The sequence below is a fragment of the Gouania willdenowi genome, chromosome 15 (genome assembly GCF_900634775.1).
Source record: "Gouania willdenowi chromosome 15, fGouWil2.1, whole genome shotgun sequence".
Taxonomy (NCBI): Eukaryota; Metazoa; Chordata; class Actinopteri; order Blenniiformes; family Gobiesocidae; genus Gouania; species Gouania willdenowi.
This window is the reverse complement of record NC_041058.1, coordinates 34,542,566-34,564,882: the sequence shown is the minus strand read 5'-3', so window position 1 is coordinate 34,564,882 and position 22,317 is coordinate 34,542,566. Positions and strand designations below refer to the sequence as shown.

The following is a 22,317-nucleotide window of genomic DNA, read 5'->3' as shown; positions in this document are numbered from 1 at the left end:
TTTCCGATACTTTTGGCAACAACGTGCATAAATAGTTGTGAGGAGTTTTATCAGTCGTACCGTAACGGCATTGTTGTTCTGTTAGGAATATCAGTTTTTTTGTGCAGGTATAAGATAGTAAAAAAAAAAAAAAATCAGGTACACGTATTGTTAGCTGCTTGTTAACACACCAATAATCCTATAGGCCAAGCTAAATGTATCCAAGCTTTTAAATGCCACACATCCATATATTGCAAAGTTTGATTTTATTATAAGAACAACCTATAATGTTTATATTGCTTAACCGTTTGAATACATAGAGCGCATCTAACAGGAAGACATGGATTGTCCAGAAAGTGGAACTGATCACACACTGATCAATTACAATCCACATGTAAACAAAAGTAGAAAAGGTGACAGTGAATGCACTTGTGCTATAGCCAAGATAGTGAAAGTATTCTGCTTGTAAAAAATGGTTAGAGATATTGCAATGTCTCTGATGGCATTCGAATTATGAGCAATAAAAATTAAATAAAAAATCATATGAATTTATCATTAAACATTGTTTAACTCACTCAGTGCCATTGACAGGTTAACTCGTCATTTTAAATCCAAACGCTCAGTGCCATTGACAGATAACTCGTAATTTGCATTTTTTCATGGTGATTACTAGAAAACACCCTGGCGGAGGTCCCTCATCAATATCTAAGCTGTGGGGTGATGTAGTGACCAACTGTGTCCTGAAGATGGCAGCAGTACACCTTTAGATGAGAGATTAGCCACCCAGCAAAGCAGGAAGAAGCAGGAACTAGTGAGATTATGGCGCTACAGAGTGATATTGTGACGTATCCAGCAGCTCACAGCACCACATACTAACACAGAATATGTGTGGACCTGGGTGGATTATTGATAATGTTGTGATCGTGAGATAAAACCATCAACTAACCGGGCCCCATCCCTGTGTGTCGGGAGGAGGGGTGTGTGGAGGTGGGTACAAAATACCCCCAGCCTGTGAGCCAGATTGGATGAGAGATCATCCATGCTCCGCAGAGCTCGGAAGGAGAGGAGGAAAGGTGTTAACAAGACAGAAAATGGCGCACAGCAGGGGATACTTGACCAGAGCATGTGTGGAACTCATGGATAATGTGGCGATTGTGAGATAAAACCATAAAAAAATGGGGCAAGCAGTGACACTGTATGTCGGGGAGGAGGAGGAAGTTACGAGTGTGCAGACTGACGGGGGAGAAAGTTGGAGGAACGCCCAAATACAGTAAGAAATCAATTAAACTCTGACCCAGATAGCAAAATAATAATAATTTTGCCATCAAAAGCCCTGTCTCAGTGTTTTTGTTTCATGTTTTATTTAAGGAAACAATGTTCAGATGTTAGAATTGTCACTAAAGCAAAAAAAAAAAGCTTTAAAGTCACTGACAGGGTTTTTTAGAAAAAGGCTGTTTTCTCAGCTTTTTGCTCTGAAACTGAAGATTTGTGTAAAACTTGCTCTATTCAATGGCTGATTACAAAAAAATGAAACGAGCCAGAAAGTAGAGGCTTCAATTGTCAGAAACTGGTGTCAGATTTCAGATAGTCATAATAGAAAATATTCTGTGGGTCTTTAAAATCAGTCAAAATGCTCTAAAATGGCTGGTACTGAGGGGGGAAGAAAATCTGAGAATGGCTGGCACTGAATGAGTTAATGACCTTCTAAAACAAATCAGGGGTAATGGGCTCATGTTTAAAATGTAAACGTAGTTAGATCTTGGACAAGTAACTGATCAATTAGTCCTGGGCAATATATCGAGATTGAAGATAAATCAAGTTTTCCATTTTGGTGATACAGAAAATAACCAATCTATAACGTTATATTTTTTTATTTTATAGCTTATTTTGTATTAAAATACTCGTTTTAACAATCGCTGCTTTTGTTACATTGAACTGCATGAAAAGCATAGTTAGATGGATCACTGAGTGCGTCCTAACCCAGACCTTCCGCTAAACAAGCCACACTACAGAACTCACTCACACGTGCTGTCCCATAGAGGAGATAAAGTGGAACATATTGTGCAGCTGTTTGTTAAAGGTCCCATATTATACCGTATTATAATGTCAAAGGTCCAACAACACTGTATTTGATATGTATAGCCCCCAAACCCATCTGTGGTCCTGAATTTCAGCTGTCTAAAAATTGCTGAAATGAGCTCCGCTGAGAACAGGCTGGTTCTGCGCCTGCACCTTTAAATGCTAATGAGTTCCGTTTGTCGACGCCTACTTCTGTAGCTGGGACAGAATATAGGCCCTTATGTTGATTTATACAACCAACAACAGAGCAATTTGCGTGTCGAGCTCTGAGCGACGACATTGTGAAACACTACTGCTATCTCACACCAAACTTCACCTCAGGGATTGAACGCCCCCCTCTCGGACGTCTCCTATCAGCGCTCAGAGGCCTATGAAAATGACTCCTTTGGTTACGTAACGACAGGAGATGCATCTGAACAGCCTGTAGGAGCGCCGTTTCACCAGTGGGTGGGCTGCAGAGACCACGCAGGAATCACTCCTTTTCCTCATTCTGGGGGTTGAGGACCAGTTTATACATGTAGAGACCAGAAAAAACCTGTTTTTCATAATATGGGACCTTTAAGAGATGTGCCTGTGTAGCATTTTGTATCAGCAAATTTAACCCAGAATTGTCTTTCGAGTAAGACTTTGAGTTAAAAACGTAGAGATTGATATCGTATATTGCCATTTAGAGGAACAAATATATCGATATGAGTTTTGGCCAGCCCTACGATAAATACATACATTTTTCTTCCTGTTAATAATTATCCTCAAACATAATCTTTTCTGTAGCACCTAAATCTAAATAAAAGAGAATTTACTAATGAGTTCAGTTTTTACTTTCGTGGTAAAGTTTTAAACAGGAAAACTTGGAAAAAAAAATGTTGGTAGCTGAAGGAAAGTTGTGTGTGTATTTACAGTATATACTATATATATATATATATATATATATATATATATATATATATATATATATATATATATATACATATACACACTGGTTAGATTAATTCACTAATTATGATTATAAACATTGCAGTAAATTATGGTATACTACAACTTTATCACTACATAAAATATAATTAATAATATATGAGTAAATATATCTAGTTGGGCTTTGAATTATGAATTTAATTGACAAAACCTGAGATTTAACATGGTTAACATTCAAAATTACACTGTTTAAAATCCTGTTTGTAGAAATGTTCACATGCTAATTTACATTTCTTAGCTAACAGTGATTTAAAAATTAGCATAACTACCTCCACAAATCATCCCATTTAACTTTTAACAGTTAAGCAGTATCATAGCTATGTAAGATGTTAAATGCACAAGTCCTATGATCAGGTAAACTATGTTACACAACAAAAAACTATTCTTCCACAAAGAAATGGGACTGTATCTGCCGAGTGCATTGTAAAATATTTGAGTTGTTAAAATATGTCGTATTTCCTGTGTACTGGATGGTTTTAGGACGGCTCACGGGCCTCACAGCTTTGAAATAACCTGTGGTTCTGACGTCTTTATATTCCTGATAAAATGTGCTTCATCTACTAACTCTTGTTTTGTGAATTAGCAAACAGTGACTAGCCTTAGCTACAAAGAATCAAATATCAAAGCTAACAAACCTAAATAAAAGAGCACAAAGTAGCCCAGTGTCTCTAAAATGTAGGTACATGGACCACTAGGGGTACGTGACAGCATGACACTAGGTACATGAGAGAGAGAGATACAGAGAGAGCGTTTTCATCGTTTAAGCAAAAATGTCGACATTAACATGTGGGTAACATCTGTTTAGCTAACCCTTTTTTAGTCAAAAATAATTCAGCATCAGATACATAACCACCACCCTGTCCATAATAAGTTGGTATAAAACCAAAAACAAATAAAAAAGAAAATGTAGGTTTAATATTAATCCATGTACCCTTCGTTCTTTGGTTATTTCGTTTTAAAACCAAATGAAAAAATAGAAAAAACAGAATTTTTTTTTTTGTTTTATTAATTTAAAACCAGAAACAGGAAAATGGAAAAACCAAAAACAAACAAGCAGCGTTTTTCTGTTTTAAAATTAAATCTGATTCTGTTTGTGTGACATTTGGTTATTTACGGGGAAACGAGGATGAGAGCTTCATGCCACGTCTGTCTGTGTGTGTCCCACATAGGGGACGCACACAGACAGACTTATTCTACTGCGTTTGAAATGAAATGATCTTTTATCATGTTGTCCACCTCACACTGATGGCAGAGATGTCAATTTTAGAGTTATTGATGCTGGAAGTCTGAATCTGCCAACTTTACCGAACAGTGTTACGGTCCAAATAGTATCCAGATAAACTGGTGACTGGGCGGACTTTTGCTCCTGGTCCGCACATAAAAAGAAGCAACATAAAAGTCACATTACTGGTGAAATGAAATGTTATTAATACATAAATAAATCAAACCAAAAAATGGATGTTACGTAAAACATGCACAGGTGTGGAACCAGAGGTGGTGTAAGGAATCTACTGGTGTTACTCGTTTCTTGTGATCAACTTCCGTGTGTGTTGACAGCTGCTGTTAGTGGCTAGTGGTATTTATAATGTGCAAAATAACTTTTTACTGCCCTCAAAAAAAACTAATTGTTTTTGCAAAAGTGTCAAATCGTAGAAGTTCTAACATCTATTGTTCCTCACACCAGCCTCACAGTTGATAGTCAGTCACCAGTTAATTTGGATACTATTTGTACCGTAACACTGCGAAACAAAACATTTAAACGAGCAGCTTTTTACGAGCTAAAACATCCACAAACTGAATGAAAACATGAGCAGGACCAGAAAACTGCTGAAATAAATCCTAAACAGTCCTATTGTGTGAAGAGACCTGGTCCAGGACCAGGGGAGGGAAACCAGGTGCAGCAGACTGCAGTTATCGCTCTAATTTCCCCGTCACACAAACAGAACAAGTTTAAAACAAAATTTTAAAAAAAGCTGCTTAAGTTTGGTTTTTCTGTTTTCCTGTTTCTGGTTTTAAATTAATAAAACAATCAGTTTTTTCTATTTGGTTTTGAAACTAGATAACCAAACAACAAAGGGTACACTGATTAATATTTCACTCATTGATATTTTGTTAAGTGTTAGCACTTATTTGTTCCTAATTAGTTCTGAATTTCAGCGGTTTGATGTTTTCTGCTGACAATAACTGCTCACTAAGCTTTCTAAATCATATCAACATAAACACTAATATTTAAGCAAATATTTTCCCAAACTTGATCAGTTTTAGGTCCTGTGTTAGTAAATGCACATCACTAGTTTTTCATAGAAAGTTCAAGATGTGACTTCACCAAAAGTTCTATTTGTTTATTATTAGTATCTTTACTTGATGGCTTTGTACAATTCTTGGATGGAGTAGCTAGCTAATGTTTACAGACTAAAACAGAGTGTCTGCACCAATAATGGAATTAAATCTACAAAACCTAGCATGTGTTTCAGATGAGTCGACCTGAGGTCATTTCACATTTTATGGTATAATATGTTAAACTTCCTAATTTATCTCCTCCTCTTTTCCTGATGGTCTCTTTACGAGGGTTGGGCATCGTGCATCGATTGGTCCCGGGACTAACTTTCCAATTCTCCCGGAAGTTTTATATTTTGATTCCTACTTTTGATTCCCAGTCCACCGACCGGAAGAAGAAGCCGTCGGACACCAACGAAGAAAAATGTTTGCATTACCGCGCAACCATAAAGAATGTGTGGTGGAACTGTTTCTGATTTCCTTCTGTAGCTGCTAATCTGGACTGGGTTGGACAAGTTGTTCCTTATTGCATGTTTGGTACTGTGCACCAGGTTAGCACAGTAACATGTTACATGTAACAAGTACCTGCAGCATCACACACAGGATGTGGAAATGTTTTTTAAAAAATAAAGCTATTTATGATCAAGTTCATTTATATTTATTTAGATTTATATACTAGTTAAAAACAGTCTTGTGAGAAATCCCTAGTAAAGTTCATAAAAAGTAAAAGGTTTATAGGATTAAAACTAATGGAGCGGTTCAGACTTTTCCGTCCAGAAAGACCTCTGGTTAGCTAGCTTATTTAAAACATGTACACTTTTGACAATGCCTCTTAAAAGAATCAGAATTGGGAATTGTTAGGAATTGGAATTGAAATGAGGAATCAAAATCGGAACCAGAATCGTTCAAATTCAAACGATGCCCAACCCTACTCCTCACAGCACCAGTAAACGTACTTCAGCTGCATGAAGGAATACATTTTCTATAAATATCACAGAAGTAGCATCATGCCAATAAGAAGGCGCCTTTGGCTGTAAAGAGGTCATCAAGCACTGAAGCGCATTTCCGACCAAAGTAAGTCAACCTCCCGCCCCCCCAATCAAAGCTTTTCTGTAATCAAAGGCCTCCGAAAACTGAATTTAGGACTTCACAGGTTTGCAGGGGTTATGTTGTTCTCGACTTGTTGTCTCAAGGGAAAACTCTTCCCCAACTAATTTGTAATTTGGTTTATGGACAATGCAGACATATAACAGTAGATAGTAAGCCCTTAACCTGAACTAAAGAATCTTTACCCTGGATTGAACTATGTGATTACATTAAATCTGAACAGGCTCTTTGTTGAAAGTTGAAAACCCCTTTCCCTACAGAGGAACCAGTTCATTTTTCTCTCCTATGGCTCCGGTCATCATCAGTGGTCCCTCCAGCCCTGACATGTTGGACCTGAGTCCTCTGCAGTCCATGAGCCCCAGTCCATCCCCATCCTGGTACATCACACCATCAAGGGATGAAACACTGATCGTGCTACCTGATAACATGGAGGTGGTGTTCTCCTCCTCCCTTCTCTGTGGTTCTGGTGTCGGAGCCGGCGCTCTGATACCGCTGCTCCCAGCGCCGGGATTCCCCCCTACACTTTGGTTGCTGCCGTGCCGTTTGGATGGCGGGCCCCAGAGGAAGGCGTGACGAGGCTTGTAGTGCTGACGGGCGAACCGAAGCAGACGCCGGCGCGTGGCGGGCTGGCGTATGGTGTAGACATAATACTCCAGGATGCTGTGCTGCATGTTAGGAAGCGTGCCGTGGCACAGCGACTCCTCCAGGAAGAGGTGAACCAACGGGGCTTTGAACGCCTCGTAGCCCAGCTCGCCCAGAGACTTCAGGATACGAGTGATACGCAGGTAGTTGTGATGGGATCTTAAAAAAAAAACAAAAAAAAAAAAGAACATGTTTAATTTGATATTCTTAAAAGCAGAACAAATGGTTGTATATTGTACAGTGAGAAAAGAAAAGAGGAATATAAGATTCTCTAGATCAGGAGTTTGCACCAGATTAGGTTCGATTCACGATACAATATATTCTACAACAGATTTGGGTTCTGTTAAGTTCTTATATTCTTAAAAAAAATAACTACATCTATAAAAGTGCCAAGTATGTTTTATGAAACAAAAGTGTCATCAACTTCCAGCTAAAATGCATTGAGGCAAGGCAAATTTATTTGTACATGATAAAACATTCAATTGTTTAAAATCAATAAGAACAATTAAAATCATCAGTAAAATCAATTAAAATCATCAGTAAAATCATCAACAAACACATGACATCAACAACATGACCAAAAATCTCTCTCTCAATCATATGCAGTAGAGAAAAAAGTGTCTTTAACTTTGATTTAAAAATGTTCACATGTGATGCTGACTTCAGCTCTGCTGGCAGTTTTTTCCACTTCTTTGCAGCATAACAACTAAAAGCAGCATCACCATGTTTACTGTGAGCTCTGGGCTCCACTATCTGACCTGTGTCCATAGATCTGAGAGACCTGCTGGGTTCATACCTGACTAACATGTCACTGATGTATTCTGGACCAAACCCATTCACAGATTTATAACCAGCAGCAGAACTTTAAAGTCTATTCTAAGGCTGACTGGGAGCCAGTGTAAAGACTTTAAGGAGTGAGGTAGTTTAACTAGATCTGATGTGGTTCACTGACACCTAGTGACTGCGCTTTACGTGCTATGCGTTAGTGATATTACATTTGTTGTTAAAAAACATGATTGGAAAAATTGATTTAAACATTTTTTGGATCGATACGATAATCGCGCAGTGAAATATTGCGATATATCGCCAAATCAATTTTTTTCTTATACCCTTAGTTTACACATTTCGGTTTCATTGTCTTTCCAAATCAGATGTAGTTACAAGCTGTTAAACTTCCCAAAATTATACCAAACTTGCTTAAAACAGTTTATGACGTTATCTATTCAGAATAATGACATTTAGTAGTGCTGAGACTTTATCGCGTTAATTGCGATTCATTAATTACAGAAAAATAACGTACTAAAAAAAGTTCTTTTTTTGCATTACAAACAGAACGGAAGTGTTCTCATTGCACAAGTTCTTGGTATACCCATAATACCGACACACAATGGGAGAACCAGAGGAGAAGTCGTTGCTGTGTTTTGTGGGCGTTAATTTGTTTAATTAAAAACACCTACTGGAAAACAAAATACGAAGCCCCTAAAGGGACACAGGTAAAACATTTATTGCGTGCTCATGTAAAAGTTACACGTGAGCACATAAAGGTCATTGTTAACCCTAACCCTAAGGCTGAAATAAAGCTTTACTAGATCCTCTAACATGATTAACTCCTTACGAGCAGAGAATGCAGCCTGATGACTGACGTTCATAAGCGAACACGTAAAATGTATGTGCGCGCTTAAAACTATTATGTGCTCCCTTACAACCTTTACGCGTTCACGTAAAGCGTGGAACCTTTACGTGAGCAAGCAATAAAAAAAAAAATATCTGTGTTCCTTTAAGGGCTCAGTAACAAAAGCCTAGTTGTGTGCAAATTACGCAAGAAAGAGTTTGCCAATCACCAGAGCTTTTGTAGCCTCCGTTAGCACCTTAATGCGAAACACGTTGCAGCTAGCACGGATACTCGGACAGTGCTAGCTCTAACATGGTCCAAGCAGACAATCCACACTCAAAATGACAGGGTTCAGAGCCAAAATGAATAAGTCCATGAGTGACAAATGAAAAGTCAGTGGATAAATGATTGTAGTGGACAGTCGACCACTATTGGTGGTAGAGGATGTGGGCGGGGCTAGAAGCGCTGCTACAGATTGCATCGTCTGATCCAACTTAACTGCTATGTAGAAAGACTATTTCAAACTAAATTAATCAGCTTCTTCAGTTGCTCTGTTTATTTCCTGCCAACTGTTTAGCACCGTTTTCACTTCTCTGGAATGTTCGGTACTAAGTGCAATAATTTTATTTTAATACACAAACAAATTTGTTTTATGAAGTTTACAAAAAAAGCCCAAAAAGCATGAATATAGCTCAGTTAAATTTAAGTTTGTGCTTTGTGAACAATGCAATCATAATTTTCTTTATTCATTTTGTACATTATGTTATCGCATTGGAAAAACGTTGCATCTCGTGTCAAATATTGTTAGGCCATTCATTTACATTAATCAAGATTAATTAATTACAAAGTTTCTGATTAAAGGTCCAGTATTATGCTATTTTTCACCCATCTCCATTTGTTCCAAGAACCCCAACAACATATTATTTGAGGCCTAATTTCCCAAACTGTTTTCTGGAGATTTAGCTCTCTGAAAAGTCACTTTCGGAGCGCTCCTGAAAACAGGCTGTTTTTTGGGCCTTCATGCATATGCATGAGTGGGCGTAAACACAGACTGCTCCAGCATGTGTTTATCACAGCAGCAGCAAATTGTTAACAGTCTTTCTTCTCTTCCTCACCTCAAAGAACTAGTCCATTTAAAGCTGGGGTACTTAATGTATTTTCTTTAATTACAAAAAGATTATTAGCATCATATAGTATATCATAAAAGTAATTATTTCTGAAACAATTGTACGTCTACATGCTGTCTGTGCCTTATAAATAATGATTTTAGTTAATAAAACCCCGGAAGACAAAATCTTGGTGGTCACCCCCTCCAGCACCAATCACAGGATTTAGAGAAAGGAGGGGTGAGCAGAGCCCATGAAGGAGCCTCCTCATTGGCGTTAGACATATTGTTTTGCTGATTGAAGCTGCTGCAGACCCTCAAAAAAATGTTTAAAATATGTGTAAATGTATGCTTGTGTGCTTACTCATTGAGATGCTGAAAGCGCTCCAGCCAGTTTGGAGCCCGAGCAACGCCACCGCTCTTATCCAGCAGTTTGACACCGTAGAAGTCCAACATGAGGGAATAGGCTGCGAGAAATCTCCGCTTCGCTTCCCGAGTGTTTTGGAATTCCTGATGAGAAGTGCAGAACATTGATTGGACAGGTAGACCAACTCACTGGTTTCAGCAGAACCGTTTTATTAAAGGGCAACAACACATGCTTTATCTATTCATCTGTAATAAATAAATAACTTAGTCATATTAATCCCAATAGATGAATATGATCTAACTAACAAGAATATTGTCACTCTCATAACAAGTCATTTCTTGGCCATTTTGAGATTTTAAGCTCACCTTATTTATTTTTACAATAGCTTTTACATTTTTTTTTTTTTTATTTACTTTTGTTATGAAGGTGACCGTCTCCTCGATTTTAACTTTTTTTTTTAATGGTGAGACAACTGACAGGTAGTAGCGTTTCATTAGATTGTAAATGACAATTTTCATAGAATTTCCATGGCAAATATATTAACAAAGTCACTTATCTGAACTCAGTTACAATTCAATTACAACAGCAACAGATTTTTTTCCAATTACAATTGTAATTACACCATAATTGTAATCAATTACCAGTTACGCAATTACAAATACCATTGACCCCAACTCTGCGAAGAGCCTACGGACACAAAAAGGTTCATACACAATATTAAAACAAGCGCTGTCCCTTTAACGCATTAATGGCGATTAATTAATTACAGGAAAAAATAATGCACTTCATTTTTGGACCACAAACAGCGTGGAACCTTTTTCATTGCACGAGTTCCCGGTATACCCATAACACTGATGCACCGGCTACAACGGTAAAACTTTCAATTTCATACCAATCTTCTTAAAAAGCCTTTCTTCATCAACAATACAGATCATTACTAGGCAAATTTAGAATCCTAAAATGTATCAGAAATTAAAAGAATTCAATTAAGACTGCATTAGATATGCGACTGGGATCAATTATCAATTCAATCAATTTATGCAGGTAAATAATTTCATTTAGTTTTTCAGTTTTGATTTATTTATGAAATAAACTTGCATTATGAAACATGATGATACTTGTTCCCTGTTAGTTCATTTCATACTTGCACTTTTTAATTCAGATAATGAGTTTAATTTAGTTTTTGATTTATTATGAAACATTATTTTACTTGTTCCCTGTTGGTTCAACACATTTTAACATGTTATTTGTCTCACACACACACACTCTTTCTAAAGCTGTCGCTGCATTAAAGGATAATGCCTGAGCTTTTCCTACTTTTCTTTCAACAGTGAGGTTTCATTAATGATTATTTTCACAAAGAGTGTGTTTGTGTGTGGCCCCTAAAGGGAACCTTCTTCCTGCAGTGAGGCCGACAGGCTTATGTCAGGACCTGCACCCTATGTGTCACACGGCCAGCAGCCCTTTCACAACAATCACTAAGTCTGTGCCCCCTGAGGCCACACCCACAAGTCCAAAAGTAACTTCTAAGACTCCTTTAAAACCGCGACGGTTTCTTTGCCAATAAGTATTTACTTGTCCATTCATTATTAAACACTCAGAACTCACTGTCGACTCTTCTTTTCTTTGGGCCACTCATTGTTGTAGATGTGTATCGCTGTGTCAGCGCCGCAGTTTTGCTCCATCAACCTACACCTGGGTCACAAGGCGCGCTACGCTGCCTTGTGACCCAGGTGTATTCACGCGACACTACGTGATCCCGCAATAAAACATCAACAAACAGCTTACTTTGATTATCCGACGTGGAAGAACTGTTTATCTGGCCAGATATCCAAGTTTCCGCTTCTACCATGAGTACGTTCTTCTTCTTCTTCTTTGTGGGTGTGTTATGGCGCCGACCAATCTAACTCTGCTTTCTTCCTCATCTTACATTTTCTGTCCATACCATGTAGGATGCCAGGCATCACAGGACTAAGTCAAAGGAATGCAGTCATAATTATGATATTGTAACGGACTAAGTCCCAATGTAGTTTATTCAAAGAGTGTTGTGGTTTCCCATGGCCGTGAAGGCATCATTATTGCGTGCAGCTTTCTCTGCCAATGTTCGCCTTTGTTTACATGTGTTCTGCGTGTTGATTGGCTGGGAGGCTGGAAAAGGGCCGGCGTAAGCAGAGAATGAGAGAACATTTGGTTCCCACGGGTGTTGAGGAGATAGATGACGGAGGTTCATTTTGTGTTTTAATTGTCTATTTAGGCTTCGGCGGGCTGGATTAAAAATATCAATGGGCCAGATGTGGCCCGCGGGCTGTAGTTTTCCCACCTATGGTCTAAACTAAAGACTAGTCTCAAATACAGAGGAATGTTAATGTCTACGCCTGCATCTATTCAAGTCTCTTAAAAAACATTACATGACTTTTTGTTATACTGTATATTAATCTTTTGATCTGACACAATAATGTAATTTAAATGGAAATACCTCAAGTTGAAGGCGATTTTATCAGTATTTTTTTTAGCTGAGATTAAAAGAGAAATTAATTAGATTAATTTATTACAGACTATAATTAATTCATCACACAATTTTTATCTATCGACAATACTAATTAAAACCAATATTGTTATGGATAAGGAAGTCTAACAAGGTAACAAAGAGATGAGCAACAAATCAGATGATAGATAATAATTTTTAGTGTATTTTACAGCTGATTTAAGACATTGGTCAAAACCGGCCCATTGTCATGCAAGATGCTAACAGAAAGCTAACACAAAAGGAAGGATTTTATTGGCTTATTTAATAAAAGGCTCAGTAATAGTGATTAATTATAATTTAATCCTAGTAATTGAGCACATATTTGTAATTTATTTTCAGGGAGAAAACAATAGTTTCAATTTAAAAATGCCAGTCAACGTAATTGGTTTTGAGTTGTAAAATACAACATGGATAATTGAAGACACAATTGTAATTTAAAAATGTAACTGAGCCTATATCTGAAACCTGTGATGTAATTCCACTCACTGAGGACTCAGAACTACAATAAGTCTTGTGCAGTGCAGAGAATCAAGGACAACGGCTCGCGTGGGCCAGCGTAGAGTGGGCCGGCGGGGGCCAGCGTCCTCCCTGCTGCAGCTTTACTTGGCTCAGCTCTTCCCTGCTGTGATGCTGCAGGTCAAAGGCATGAGATGGCAGCTTGCTGCAGCATAGCGCTGCTAAAGGAAGCCAAACCCTCAACAGTCTGAAGAACAAACACTTACTTTGATCTCGTCCTGAGTGAGTTCGTGTGCGTAGAAGTTGAGCCCTTGTTCTCTTAATGGGAAAAGCCTGTCACAAAGGAAATGAACAGCAAACACAGGGTCAGAACACAACAGAAATCTCAATTGGAAAAAAAACACTATATTCATTTATAAGTAAACACTGTGTGAAGGAAAAAGGAGGTTGCGTCACCACAACAAAAAAAAACTACATCAGACTTAAAGGGCCTGGACTACGAAGCGAGATTTCCTTTTATTGCGCAAACTTCTGGGATTTCTTCAGTGTGTGCTGTACTACAAAGCTGGCTAACGTCTTACGGGTCTAAATCACCATGGTAACTTAGGCTGAACACCTAACCTGGTAAGAACCCGGTTATGAAGTGGATCAGATCTGAGCGAGTACTAAAGTCCCGCCTCGTTACCAATCAAATCTCTAAGAAAACAACCTGCCCATTGTTAGAAGATCCTGGTTGGTGCAGATATGACAGCTGCGTTTAGGAAAGAAAGATTATAATGGATAGTCGGGGGGACCAGACCTTTCCGTTGATACCATAGGTGACCCGATCCGCACTTTTAAAATTGTATTTCACATATAAATATTGCATTTATCGATGCTTGAATCACACACATATGTATCACACGATTACACATGAATAAGCGGGATCTGTTGAGTGCTTACTGCAACAGATGTGCAGCAAAACCAGAGGCGGTGGGGATTGCTGGACTGCAGAATGCGCTGAAGTCCCTGCTCCAACACACCTGAATCAAATGAATGGCTGATTATCATGCTTCAGCAGAGCTTGATGACAACACATTGAATTAAACCAGGTGTGTTGGAGCAGGGACACATCTAAAAGTCTCAGCAATCCGACCCCCGAGGTCTAGGGTTCCCCCAGCGCTGATATAAACCTTATTTAAGTGACAAGGATGTAGTCAGTCCACTTTCAGTGCAGAAAATTAATCTATCTGTGCTCAAGCTGTAGGAGAAGGCAAAATGAAAAATAGTGTAGAGTAGAATTGTAGAAGTATAATTTAATTTAAAACTATTAAAAGACTCTGGCTTGAACTAAAACAAAAAAGGTAAACCATCATTTTGTCTTCAATTCGTCACAACACCCGTGTATGGCTACCGTTGTAGAGAGGTGTTGTGACGAAAACTGTGTCCGATGTAATGACGGCTCCTTGTAAATAAGTAAACAGAAGTCTTCTTACAGTTATCTGCTCCACAGAATGAAGGTGTCTTTGAGAGTAATTGGTGTAATGATAATAATGATGATGCTACCTAACTCTGGAGGCATCATCAGTGTGAGTCATCAGCGCTGCAGTGAACAAGTGAAGACCTTACCACTGAATGTAGGTGTGATTGTGCTCCAGTTTTTCATAGTCGCCTCTCCACTTGGAGAGAATCTCCTCGATGTAGATACCTGAGAGGAGGACCATCAAGATAATTATCAGCTGCAATCATCCAGAAAATCATTGGATTAATCCACAAGGTCTTTCCATCGAGCGTGGCATTTAACCAAACAGTAGGGCTGGGCGATATGGACCAACACTCATATCTCAATATTTTTTTTCTCAAAATGGCGATATACGATATAAATCTTGATATTTTTAATTCAAATAAAGTCAGACTAGAAAAACAATCCTGGGTTTAATTTGCTGATGCAAAATGCCATACAGTCACATTTATTAACAAACAGCAGCACAATATGTGCCACTTTGTGCTTTTTCTCCTATAAGGGACAGTATGTGTGAGTGAGTTCTGTAGTGTGGCTTGTTTACATGAAGGTCTGGGTTAGGACGCACTCAGTGATCCATCCAACTGTGCTATTCATGTTTTTCTGAGATGTAGCGAAAGCAGCGACTCCAAAAACGAGTATTTTTATACAAAACAAGCAATAAAAAATATATATATATATCGATATAGGTGCTATTGTAATTTTCTATGTCGCCAAAATAAAAAACTCAATATATCTTGAATTTTTATATATTGCCCAGGCCTACCAAGCTGAACCCAATAAGTCCGTGTGTGTGTGTGTCCTTACCATCTGGTACCAGAGAGATCTTGTTCAGGTAGAAGCGCAGGTTGCGGTACTCGTTGGGTTGTCGAGACTTTTTAAGGTTCTACACACAAACAGATCAAACATACAAGGTTTCAACTTCTGGGGGTGTGTATACACAGAGTTTTTGGTGAATGAAACACGTGTGTATATGTGTGTGTGTGTGTGCGTGCTGGTACCGGGTAGCTGTGACGGTACTTGTAGAGGTCCCTGGCAGCGTAGAAGCTCCTCTTCATCTTTGGAGCCGACTCTGGGGAGTCAGTGAGCTGAGAGGGGAAAGAGGGAAGGATGAAGGCAAAGGAAGCCAAACATGAGGGATTTGGTTCTGATGCAGCACCGACACGCTCAGCCCCAGCCGAGAAATCATCTGCCATTCAGTAGGCATGCAACAACTCTCAATAACTAGGGCTGGGAGATATATCGATATTCAAGATTTCTATTTTGGCGACATTTAAATTTACAATATCACCTATATCGATATGTATTTTTTTAATGCTTATTTTGTCACAAAAAAATACTTATTTTAAAAGACGCTGCTTTTGCTACTTCTCAGAACAACATAAAAATCCCAGTTTGCATCCTAACCCAGAACTTCCCTGAACCAGCCATAATCCAGAACTCACTCACACGTGCTGTCCACTATAGGAAAAAATTACAAAATTGGCAAATATTGTGCATAGGGATGTCCCGATACAACTTTTTTTTTTTTTTTTACTTCCGATACGATACCAATATTGCAGCCTGTTGACTCGATACAATATCAGCCCAAATCATACATACTTTTATTATTATTTTGTAGTGTGGAATGTTAGAAAAGGCTTGATCAAGTGATGTTACTCAGAGAACAATAGTCAGCAACAGTAGGTATGAGAAAAACTGACCCATTTATTATTGAAGTTTGTATTCATATAGTGGGAGGAGCTTAAGTAGAGTTGTAATTTATGGCATGCTAGAACATATTGTATTAATTCAGTGGTTCCCAAACCTTTTCTACTGTGCCCCCCTTTGAAGAATTAAGAAACTCTCAGGGAGCCCCATCATGACAAAAAAATAAAATAAAAATGGGTGAAAAAAAAAAAAAACCTGACCTGTTTTTAAGCATAAAAAATTCAGTATTCTTCTTCAAATCTCATAAAATTAACATAATTTTCAGTCACATATTTTAGAACAGTAATAAAGCTTTTTATTAATTGACTAGTACAGTGCCCGTCGGAAGTATGTATTCATATAGGGGGAGGAGCTTAAGTAGAGTTGTCAATTATGGCTAAATGAGTATGTGTTTGAAGGATGGATGTACAAAGAGGTGTACATACTATGTAGTAGGGATGTAACGATTAATCGTAAGGCAGTTAAAAATCGATTCATAGGTATCACGATTCACATCGATACTGTGAAAATTGAATCGCAGTACTTTTTTTAACCAGCAGAGGGAAGCAGAAGTGTTGGCGGCGAGTGGAATCTGCTAATACTTTCTTTCAGGCAGCCTTCTACTTTTAAACATGTTCATAAACGATTCCTTACCCCTTTAGCACCAAAAAATATCTGTAATATTACGTGAATATCTGTAAAAGTACTGTCTGCTAGCATAGCATCTCTTCTTCACTGCAAGATATCTGCATGCCAACCGACCACTGGGTTACCTGATGGTCCAAACAAACATCTGACCTAAATACAGTGAAATTATTGTTTTTTTTGTTTTTTTTTTAAGTCCAATTGTTAAGGCACAAAATACATTTTCAGTTGCACTTTTAAAAAGAACTATTATGCAGTTTTGCATTGTTTACTATAGAACCAGAATTTAAATTAAAAGGCTTTCCTTTATTCCTTTTCCTTTATTTATTAATTAAATTGCATTGTTTTGAATAGTTTATCAAGGGATTCTTTTGATAATGAAAAAGAAAAGGAAAACAGTATAGTAACAGTATAGTAATAAAGGAATATTTTTCAGTCATCATTTGTCTACAGTCCCATTTTGTAAAATAAATCGTGACAGAATCGTATCGTGAACCCAGCATCATGAATCGAATTGTATCGGGAGTTGAGTGAATCATTACATCCCTACTCTCTAGTGTTATAAAGGGGTTTATTTGCGGGTGCAAAGTAAAATAGCGTGTGCGATTTCCCTGGTTTAATTATATGGGACATGTGCATGATAAATGTGTTTGTTTTTTTTTAACTCATCTTTATATTTTTTTAGTTTTGTGTATTTTTCTGTAATGTATGTTTTTAGGAGTCATGTGTATTTTTGTATCTTTCTGTTATATTTTTGTGAATTTTTTGAATAATTTTTGTTTTTTGTTGCCATTGTACTGTGATTCTGGAGTCATTTTGTGTGTTTTTGGAGCCTTTTTGTATATTTTTGTGCATTTCTGATGTTGTTTTGTGTACTTTTTGCATAAATGTTTAGTTTTTTGTTTTATTTCACTCATTTAGTATATTTTTATTATAAATACGTTATGTGTGGTGAGGATGTGTGTGTGTGCGCGAGACTCGCTACCTGTCATACTGGTTGCCGTGTGGGACTCTCTCCATCTCCTCTGTGGGTTATCTCTCACACACGCAAGCATGGGCATTAGCCGCGCACATGCACATAATCAGTCACAGGTTGTTGAGAGATAAAAAAAAAAGAGACGCGGAAGAACCACAAAAAATAAGCTTTTTGCAACACCAAAGTAGCAACTCTCTCTCTAAACGGCTCTGTGTGCGTTCAGCATGTACATCCCGGCACTCTCACACGCAAGCGCATCAGCCGTGTGTGTGTGTGTGTGTGTGTGTTTCGGCACACAGAGGAAGTGGAGTTCGTAACTCGCAATTTTAAGGAAGTTTGGGATTACGTGAATAATTTTAAATAACCATGAAATATTAACTTAAATAACTTTTAGCAGTACAAAAACGTTTTTAATATTGACCTTTTTTAAACCCAAACAAACTGCGACACAGTGACATCATGAACCCGGAACCGGAAGTAGCGCACTCAATGCCGCGCTCATAACCGAGAGTGCCGTAATCTTAAAATGAATGTTTTGAAAGTTTTGCAACACCAAATTACTCAAAAATAACAGATGCTCATACTTTGCCTTTGACAAAGTTTCAGGTCAAACTCATACCAGGTCGGGGAGATATTTGCGCCACGCACGCACGCACGCACGCACAAATCCTACTGTATATTCGTTTTCTGGCTGATATCGGACCAATATCCGATATCAATATCGGCTATCGGGACACCCCTAATTGTGCAGCGGTTTGTGGTTAATAAATGTGTCTGTGCGTCAGCAAATTTAATCCAGAATTGTCTTTTAGGTCTGACTTTATTTGAATTAAAACAAAATCTTGATTTATTTTGACATTCTGAAAAAAAAAATATTGAGATGTGAGTTTTGGTCCACATCGCCCAGCCCGAGGCAGGTCTGGGCTTAGGACAAACTCAGCAATCCATCTAACTGTGCTTTTAATATTCTGAGAAATAGAGAAAGCAGCGACTCCTAAAATGGATATTTTGATACAAAACAAGCTATAAAATATTACATATCTCAGACATATGTTAAAATTGTAAAAAACACTCTCTCACTCTACTCTGTGAATAATATTAAATACTTGTATGATGTGATTTGTATTGTATGCTTGTATAAAAGTGTGTGTGTGTGTTTAAATGTTTTGTGAAGGGGCGTGGCCTGTCCATGGAATAGACTCCACCCTGACCACGATAGACGATCGACACAACAATGATTTACATGCATTTGTATCATCTTAACTACACATGGGAAAAAAGTACATGTAAAACTGCTGAGTGAATTGATAGTTTGTGTCTGCCTCACAGCTGATCATTTATAGGTAAAAGCTTTTACATAATTTGTAAAGTAAATGGTATAATAAATGTTAATTCATCCATATGTTTCAGTGGTAGTACGCTGTACCTAAACGGGATAAATGGGTAAATAATAAATAAGGTGAATGAATGCCCGCTGTATCCGCCTCCTCCTCCGTACCTGCGGGGGAGTTGAGTCTCCTGCGTATCCCGCGGCCTGCTCGCTGTCCGCCGGGCTGACAGAGTCGGAGATGCCGCTGTCCTCCTCTGCCGCCGGAGGCTCGTCTTCCTCGGAGTCGGACCCCCACGTAGAGTCGCATTCCTCCACGGTGCTCGGCTCCTTGAAGCGCCAGCTGCCCAGCAGGTTTCCCATTGAAACAACATGCACCACCCGTCCTTTTCCACGACACTTGCTACATAATCACGCTCCACAGTACACAGCTCAGTGATGTGTTCACGGAGCCCTCGGAGCGGGGCTTTTAATGGCAGAAAAGTGGGAATTTCCACATCAGCTGCGATGATGCGCGTTAGTGTATGAAGGGCGATTAGTGCCCCACAGCGCAGGAAGAAGTCTCCATTCTCTTGGTGCGTTTACAGACAAATCGGAGATCTCATGCTGCATTTAATTGAAATCGGACATCGGACATTCCTAATCGAAAAATTCTTGACTCTGCCTTTAAAACGTCAGAGATAATGTGCAGTGGTGTAAAGAGTACTGCTATATCTTACTCAAGTACAAGTAAGTCATGCATAAAATATTTATATGTATTTTTTATTATTGTTTTATTTTATTTTTTGTACTTGAGTACATGAAATACTCAAGTACAAGTAAAAAGCAGCTCAATTAAATAGTACTCAAAGTAAAAGTTTCTATAGTTACTTCTGCTTATTGTTGGTAATAATTCTTGCCACGGTTCCCTTGCATAAACATCTCATGTATAAACTTAAAAAGGAACAGACCAAATCTTTCACAATTGGAACCTAATTTATTTTCCTCAAAGGAATCTGTATAAAATAAACAATTCTTTTTTTTTTTTTTTTTTTAATAAAATAACACCATTGAATTCAGTTAATTTTTTTTTTTTTTTTTTTTTAAATTATCAGACTTTCAGTATAACTACATTTATAAATTCTAAAATGTCAAATGTGCCATGTGGGAAACAACATAATAGGTAGATAGGTAGATGATCAGAAATGGCAGGACTACGAACATATGGATTATGTTCTATGTGCTTCATAAACTGCTGACCTTGCTGAAATCAGTACCTTACTGTGGTTTAGTTAGTGTTGTGTTCAAGACCACACTATCCAAGACCAAGACTTGCCCGAGACCAGAATACACCGAGACCAAGACAAGATCAAGACCATAAACATTTTTTTTAATTTAAAAATATATATAAATAAATAAAATGATGACAAGGTTCAACAGTTAAATAACATTCTTTCTTTAATTTTAGTTTCTTTTAAATACATTTGACGGACAGAAAAGGTGCCTGCAAAAAAATAACTAAAATATTAAAACTGCTACTGATGAATTCACAATTATTCTACATATTTGAAAACAAGATTTTTATGTCAGCTGAATGTACAGCAAGTGTTTCTGCAAAGAAATAACATGGCTGGTCACCTACACACCGCAGAGTGTTTCCTCTTTGCTGTGCTTTTACAAATGTTTTCTTTGTGGTTCGTGAAAAAATTTCACAACCAACAAGTTAGTGGACATGTTTAGTTCCGCCTCTCTCTCCTGCTTGTGTGTGAGTGTGTCACACACGTCACTCAGTCACATTAAGGAAGGTTGTGGTCATTATACGGGGTGGATTAAAGAATGAATAAATTATTATTTTATCCTGTTCTTCTCCGTGTTATTATCACATCATAAAAAAGTTTAAAAATAGCAGGAATTAGTGCTGGTCTCAAACGGTCTTGAGGGCAAATCCCGAGTCCGGACAAGACCGAGTCAAAATGCTTCAGAGTCCGAGACGAGACTGAGACCCTTAAAATTTGGTCTCGAGACCAAGACCGGTCTCGACTACTACAACAGTAGGTTTAGGAACTAATTTTATTTCATAATTTACTCAGTAATGGTTGAGTGTAGAAATGTAACAAATTACCAGTACATTACTTCTTTTAAAATGTACTTAAGTACAAGTAAAATTACTGATTTAGAAACACAAGTATTCATAAAAGCAACTCAATTACATTAATGTGAGTAGACTACTTATAATCCATTACTTTCACCTCTGGAGATGCAACATTTCTCACGGAGATAGTATTTACAAGAAAGGCAATAATGTTTGTGATTAAATCTATGATTATATTTAGAAGAGTAATTTTATTTATTGGCTCAACAAACAAGACAACATTCCGATGTGGACAAAGAACCAGTGTTTATTGAGGTTCCTGTTTCTGCTTCGCTGTTCCAATACATTAAGTTTGGAACTTTAATTATTTTGTACGCTGTTCATTATTTGGAGTTGATTGTTCTTCCTGAAGCCAGACCAGGGGTAATTTTGCAAAGCAGAAATTAATACTAAATTTAAGATCCGAAATTATTCTCATTAAAAAAGTTTCATCAGTGCAAACTGATTGTAAATATTTTCCAGTATAAAAGTGGGATCCAAATGTTTCTCATATTATTCTTTGGAAAAGTGTAATAGTATATATATTTACAAAAAAAACCAAAAAAAAAACATCTACGCTTCAGTCAGTGTGTGGAGCAGCAGCATCAGGGCCGGACTGAGTCACGTGATTCCTGAACCGAGGCACACACACGCGCACACACACACGTGGAAAAATTTTCAAAGATGTTACATTATTCTGAAAATTGAATTCTCCATATCTAACAATTATCTTTTTACTGACTTTTCGAGCAATTTCAAACGTAAAAAAATTATTGATTGAAATATTGAAATAATACTGATAATGGAGAGACATTGTTATTAGTATTAACTGTTAAACAATAACATACTAATAACTAATTTACCAAATTCATAAAAAATATGTAATTTTTTATCGAATTGATCTGACTCGAATGGGGACAATGATCTGATTATTAACCACCCCTAA

General features: G+C 37.7%; 1 protein-coding gene across 1 annotated transcript; it reads right to left on the bottom strand.

The window, feature by feature from the left end:
* Window positions 1-6,435: 6,435 nt before the first annotated feature.
* Window positions 6,436-19,776, bottom strand: LOC114476543 (opioid growth factor receptor-like protein 1). The gene is made up of 7 exons (XM_028468148.1): window positions 19,433-19,776; window positions 15,626-15,712; window positions 15,432-15,510; window positions 14,732-14,810; window positions 13,390-13,456; window positions 10,138-10,283; window positions 6,436-7,215 (listed from the first exon to the last, which is right to left on the bottom strand). The coding sequence occupies exons 1-7, from the start codon at window positions 19,622-19,624 to the stop codon at window positions 6,669-6,671; spliced, it is 1,197 nt and encodes a 398-aa protein (XP_028323949.1). The 5' UTR covers window positions 19,625-19,776; the 3' UTR covers window positions 6,436-6,668.
* Between the last annotated feature and the right edge of the window lie 2,541 nt (window positions 19,777-22,317).